The sequence below is a fragment of the Pangasianodon hypophthalmus genome, chromosome 6 (assembly GCF_027358585.1).
Source record: "Pangasianodon hypophthalmus isolate fPanHyp1 chromosome 6, fPanHyp1.pri, whole genome shotgun sequence".
NCBI lineage: Eukaryota > Metazoa > Chordata > Actinopteri > Siluriformes > Pangasiidae > Pangasianodon > Pangasianodon hypophthalmus.
In genome coordinates, this window is record NC_069715.1 from 1,083,303 (window position 1) to 1,090,068 (window position 6,766).

Genomic DNA, 6,766 nt, shown 5'->3' on the forward strand with positions numbered 1-6,766 from the left:
TGATGCACACAGCGGCAAGCAGCAGATTCCTCACAGAGAAGCTTTTCTCCCCACAGGACACACTGATACACACACACACACACACACACACACACACACAATGTATGAGTATATTTACATTAGAAATTCTCAGTAATTAAAGAGCACCCTCTGTGTGTGTGTGTGTGTGTGTGTGTGTGTGTGTGTGTGTGTGTGTGTGTACCTGAGCTTACTGCACCCCACTGCATTCAGTAGCGCCTCGAGGCAGCTGTAGAGTCCTGTAGCCGACGCCAGGCAGAAGATCACGATGATCACGTACACTGGAATCAGAATCAGAATCAGAAACAACGAACTGAAACCTGGCTGATAGCAACCATTCAAACGCAAACGGCCAATCATGGAAAGCTAATCTCAACCGACCAAACAGTACCAGCCAATCACAACCGGCTGGTTAGAATCAGCCAAAAAACTGGCAACACAAAAATAGTCAATCACAATCACAACTGGCCAATCAGGAAACGATCACAACTGGCCAATCAGAAGCAGCCAATCGCGACTGGCAAAACAAAAGTATTCAGTCACAACTGAGCAATCAGAAGCAGCCAACTGCAACTAGCCAATCAGGAAATGATCACAACTGGCCAATCAGGAAACAGCCAGTCGTAACTGACCACTTTGAAATAATCATAATTAGTTGATTAGAAACAGCCAATCACAACTAGCCGAAGGGAAATAACAATCACAACTAGCCAACTAGAAACAGCCAATCACGACTGACCAATCAGAAACAACCAATTACACCTGCCGAGTAGAAACAACCAACCATGACTGGCCAATGAGAAACAGCCAACTGCAACTGACCAACTAGAAACAGCCAATTGCAACTGACTAATCAGAAACAGCCAATCACAACTGACCAATGAGACAGCCAATCACAACTGATGAATCAGAAAAAGAGATTTAAAAAAACCCTGGTTAGAAACAGCCAATCAGCCATCACAAGTCAGAAGCGATGCCATTAAGCACTATCAGCCACTAGACACACTTCCTTGAAGCTGCAGTGATACTGACCAATCAGAGCGCAGGGAACAGTGACTCACCGAGGTACTTGTAGAAGAAGTACATGAGGACGAGCATCACACACATGAGCACGACGAACAGCAGCACCTTCAACGGGGAGTAGAGAGTCAGATCCCCACTGTCTGTTCGCTCCTCTCCTGCATGGAGCGCCGTCACACTCTGCTTCGCCCTACACACACACACACACACACACACACACACACACACACACACACACACACTCTTTCAGGACTGTTTCTTTTTAACCTGTGACCTCTGACCTGTGAGTGATATCTCACTGACTTCTCCGCGGCCCCGCTCCAGAAGCCGCCCATAGCCACGGTGAAGACGGCGATCGCAAGCATGATGATGACGCTGGCGTCGAATTCGGGGGTGGGCGGAGCATAGAGCTGCACCTTCATCCCGTTTGTAAACACCTGGCACAGGGGGAGGGGCATTAGAGCTCAACTACGCTGACAGAGTGTATCAAATGACATCAAGTGCGAGTAATTAAAACAAATCCGCACCTTCTGCGCATCCAGGAAGTCGCGGTACCTCATAAGCGCCAGAGGAATGGTCACTTTGTCATACTCGCTGTCATTGGCTGACGGAGTTCCCTGAAAGAAAAAAAAAAAAAAAGAGCTGTTACTAAGATCAACACTGACTCAGAACTACATCACTGAGCTACAGGAAGTTAGGATGATGGTACAGCGCTACTTGGAACACGTTACGGTGCTCCGAGGAGTCTTTGCGGCTCTCTGAGAACCTGATACCTCGATACAAAAACTTGTGACGAAGCTGAGAGAACTCGTTTTGGTAACGCACGAGAACTGGGTACTGCGTTCCAGGAACTCGTTACAGTGCTCTGAGAACTTGTGGCAGAATTACGAGACGTCATTGCAGCACTCTGGAACTAATTATGGTAGTAAACTTGTCAGAGAACTCGATACATGGTTAAGAGAACTTGCGATGACGATAAAAAGGTACTTGTTACGGCACCCAGAGAACACGTTAAAGCGCTCAGAGAACTTGCTACAGAGCTCAATCCATCGTTACAAGAACCTGTGATGGACTGACGAGAACTCCGTAAGACATTAAACTAATTCGTTATGGTACTACAAGACCTTAGGGTACAACAGGCCCAAGAACCCGTTACAGCACTCCGAGGACTCGATATGGTACTCCAGGAACTCATTACAGCACTGAGAGAATCTGTTAGAACGTTGCAAGGACTCTTTACGGCACTATGAGAGCTTGGTAGGTTATTACGAGAAATCAAGAAGGCAGTACACTACTACAGGACGGAGGTACTATGTTACAGAGAAGTTGTTACAGCTCCACGGGAAGTAATCAAATCAAAGTGATGTGTTAAAATCGGAAAGCTACACCAACACGTGTGATGTCATAGCGTGATGTAACTACCATGGCTTCTTTGCTGGCGATGAGGAGCACTGTGACGCCGAGCTGCTGAGCCACCTGAGCTTTCTGACTGAAACTACAGTCTCCCCTCATCACACACACCGCCGCGCCCTTCACCAAGTCCAGCGATACTCCGCTCGCGTTACACAGCGTGGTCGAGGTCAGGTTCACCAGCATGTATTGCTTCTGTGTACACAAACACACACACACACACATAATGAAGGTCCAGGTAAGTTATGATGCAGTAGCGTGTGTGTGTGTGTGTGTGTGTGTGTGTGTGTGTGTGTGTGTTGACTTACAGCATCACTAAGAGAGCTGGAGATGTTGGACCACGATGCGTTATAAACGAGACAGTACTCCTTATAAAGGTCCCCTTCAGAGACGTGCAGGACGGCCTCATGGCACTCGCTCTGAAGGAACACAAACCAAATTAAAATATCCACTCAGCATCATATTACAGAGCTACAGGAAGGCCGAGAGCTACAAAAAGTGTTCAGAGGTCAATAAAAAATTATTAGAGTGCTTATGGAAACCGGTAAAATCCTACGAGAAGATGCTGCAGCGCAAAGGAGTCGATTTATCACAAGACGCCTGGCACAGTGCCAGGGGAACATGGTACAGCAATACCTTCTGTAGAGCTGTAACACGTACCCCAAGGGCTGTAACATCCTGTAGGGCTTCTGGTAGCATGTTTTACAGCCACACAGGAAAGTGTTACAGCACTAAGGGAAAGTGTTACAGCAGCAAAAAAAAGTGTTACAGCACTAAGGGAACGCGTTACAGCTCAAAGGGAAAGCGTTACAGCACCAAGGGAAAGCGTTACAGCACCAAGGGAAAGCGTTACAGCACCAAGGGAAAGCGTTACAGCACCAAGGGAAAGCGTTACAGCACCAAGGGAAAGTGTTACAGCACCAAGGGAAAGTGTTTCAGCCCAGAGGGAAAGCGTTACAGCACCAAGGGAAAGTGTTTCAGCCCAGAGGGAAAGTGTTACAGCACCAAGGGAACGTGTTACAGCACCAAGGGAAAGTGTTACAGCACCAAAGGAAAGCGTTACAGCACCAAAGGGAAAGCGTTACAGCACCAAGGGAAAGTGTTACAGCTCAAAGGGAAAGTGTTACAGCCCAAAGGGAAAGTGTTACAGCCCAAAGGGAAAGTGTTACAGCCCAAAGGGAAAGTGTTACAGCTCAAAGGGAAAGTGTTACAGCCCAAAGGGAAAGCGTTACAGCACCAAGGGAAAGCGTTACAGCTCAAAGGGAAAGTGTTACAGCTCAAAGGGAAAGTGTTACAGCACCAAAGGAAAGTGTTACAGCACCAAGGGAAAGTGTTACAGCTCAAAGGGAAAGTGTTACAGCTCAAAGGGAAAGTGTTACAGCACCAAGGGAAAGTGTTACAGCTCAAAGGGAAAGTGTTACAGCACCAAGGGAAAGTGTTACAGCACCAAGGGAAAGTGTTACAGCACCAAGGGAAAGTGTTACAGCACTAAGTGAAAGTGTTACAGCCCAAGGGAAAGTGTTACAGCTCAAAGGGAAAGTGTTACAGCACCAAGGGAAAGTGTTACAGGTCAAAGGGAAAGTGTTACAGCACCAAGGGAAAGTGTTACAGCACCAAGGGAAAGTGTTACAGCACCAAGGGAAAGTGTTTCAGCCACACAGAAATGCATTAGAATACTACAGGAACACGTTACAGCACTCAGGAAACGAATTTCTGTCCTACAGGAATGGGTACGGCTGTAACCTTCAGGGTTGTAACACGTACTCTTAGGGCTGTAACAGTTTCCTATGGGGCTGTAACAGTTTCCTACGAGAGTGTAACGCCTTCCTTCGGGGCCATAACATTCACCTTCACCTGCCAGGCCTGTATAATCACTGCAGTGTGCTGGAATTCCCCAGCGCTTTCACTTCCTCAGCACCTGACTGTTTAATGACTGTTCACTCACAAAACTATAAAATAAAGACTTTTAAACTCTCTGTACTGCGATCTGTGTTTTTAAATGGAACTCGACCATAAGCTGAATGGAGTAAATAAACTCTGTTCTGTTGTTTTTAAATAAAATAACTGATTTCAGACTCAGCGTTAGCTTCAGTGGCTAACTAGCTAACTTACCCGATAACAGAGCAGAGTGACGGCCAGGATTATCCACAGTTTTGCTGTCATTTCGGTAACATCTGGCTTAAAGACGTCGATTCGGTACAAAAAAGACTGTCTAAAGTTTGATTTTTAATAATAATAATAATAATAAAAAGCTACTCGTAGTTTCTAGTTTGTTTTGACTATTGACATGTTCCGACTAGCGACTCCTGTTTTTTTTTTTTTTCCACACACCGCATTCCGGTAAGCCCCGCCCACTCTGCGCTACGATTGGCTACTAGGTCATATTCACAAAGACACGTCGCTTAACTAATAGCCAATCCTCGCGCAGGAGGGCGGGGCTTGTCGGAATACGGGTATCGCCCAGCAAGAATTGAATGACTTCCGCTTCCGCCTTTCACGGCTCCTCCATCACAGCTCATCAATCACTGAGGAAGGTGTAATGGCCGAGAAGTGCCTCAGAGTCTTAAATCATCTTTTATATGTTTTTATTACTCGGTTTAAAGTGTAAATAAACATCTCATTACTGATAAACTGCGCTATTAGCTGCGAAAGTATCAAATGAAATGAAAGGAACTGAAATAACTGAAAGGAAATGTTTTTTTTTTTAAGCCTCCATTTTAGAAAATAAGTTTAAAGCTTCCAGAAGCTTATCAGTTTGAAAGTGATAAAAAAAGAAAATATTTAACATAAAGAAAAAATGAAAAATGAAGGAGCGATGAAAAACAACAACATGAATTATAGTGTAATTACAGTGAGTGTGCAGTTCCAACGAGTGCCAGTTGAAGCGAAGCTGCTGATTGGTCAGCTGCTGTAAGACACGCTATGACATCAGTTGGAATCCGTGTCGAAAACTCAATGTTTTAGACTCTTATAATAATTTTATTTCAAAAAGGAGCTAAGAGCTGAGAGAGCAGGTTCACTCGACTCACCACCAGTGTGTAAACCAATGACCAATCACTGACCACCACTGTTCCCAACGACCAATCACTGATCACCACTATTCCCAACGACCAATCACTGACCACCACTGTTCCCAACGACCAATCACTGATCACCACTGTTCCCAACGACCAATCACTGACCACCACTGTTCCCAACGACCAATCACTGATCACCACTGTTCCCAACGACCAATCACTGACCACCACTGTTCCCAAAGACCAATCACTGATCACCACTGTTCCCAACGACCAATCACTGACCACCACTGTTCCCAAAGACCAATCACTGATCACCACTGTTCTCAATGACCAATCACTGATCACCACTGTTCTTAATGACCAATCACTGATCACCACTGTTCTCAATGACCAATCACTGATCACCACTGTTCTTAATGACCAATCACTGATCACCACTGTTCCCAACGACCAATCACTGATCACCACTGTTCTCAACGACCAATCACTGATCACCACTGTTCCCAACGACCAATCACTGATCACCACTGTTCTCAACGACCAATCACTGATCACCACTGTTCTCAACGACCAATCACTGACCACCACTGTTCTCAATGACCAATCACTGATCACCACTGTTCCCAACGACCAATCACTGATCACCACTGTTCCCAACGACCAATCACTGATCACCACTGTTCTTAATGACCAATCACTGATCACCACTGTTCTCAATGACCAATCACTGATCACCACTGTTCCCAACGACCAATCACTGACCACCACTGTTCCCAACGACCAATCACTGACCACCACTGTTCTTAATGACCAATCACTGATCACCACTGTTCCCAACGACCAATCACTGACCACCACTGTTCCCAACGACCAATCACTGATCACCACTGTTCTCAATGACCAATCACTGATCACCACTGTTCTTAATGACCAATCACTGATCACCACTGTTCCCAACGACCAATCACTGATCACCACTGTTCCCAACGACCAATCACTGATCACCACTGTTCCCAATGACCAATCACTGATCACCACTGTTCCCAACAACCAATCACTGACCACCACTGTTCTCAATGACCAATCACTGATCACCACTGTTCTCAATGACCAATCACTGATCACCACTGTTCTTAATGACCAATCACTGATCACCACTGTTCCCAACGACCAATCACTGATCACCACTGTTCTCAATGACCAATCACTGATCACCACTGTTCTTAATGACCAATCACTGATCACCACTGTTCCCAACGACCAATCACTGATCACCACTGTTCCCAACGACCAATCAC

The 6,766-nt window shown here is 45.8% G+C and overlaps 1 protein-coding gene across 4 annotated transcripts in view; it reads right to left on the reverse strand.

Annotated features, from left to right (window-relative positions):
- The window catches only part of zgc:123258 (uncharacterized protein LOC641502 homolog), a 14,469-nt gene extending 9,683 nt beyond the window's left edge, over nt 1-4,786 (reverse strand). For all 4 annotated transcript variants that reach the window (XR_008301945.1, XR_008301944.1, XM_053235079.1 and 1 more), the window contains exons 1-8: nt 4,561-4,786; nt 2,757-2,867; nt 2,461-2,643; nt 1,566-1,655; nt 1,342-1,475; nt 1,080-1,228; nt 203-299; nt 1-62 (exon numbers count right to left, since the gene is read on the reverse strand). The exon at nt 1-62 is cut by the window's left edge and continues 40 nt beyond it. Coding sequence is in view for 2 of the 4 variants with exons in the window: in XM_053235079.1 (XP_053091054.1) it covers nt 1-62; nt 203-299; nt 1,080-1,228; nt 1,342-1,475; nt 1,566-1,655; nt 2,461-2,643; nt 2,757-2,867; nt 4,561-4,611 (877 nt within the window). In the remaining 2 variants the exon portion in view is untranslated. The remainder of the gene's footprint in view (nt 63-202; nt 300-1,079; nt 1,229-1,341; nt 1,476-1,565; nt 1,656-2,460; nt 2,644-2,756; nt 2,868-4,560) is intronic.
- Between the last annotated feature and the right edge of the window lie 1,980 nt (nt 4,787-6,766).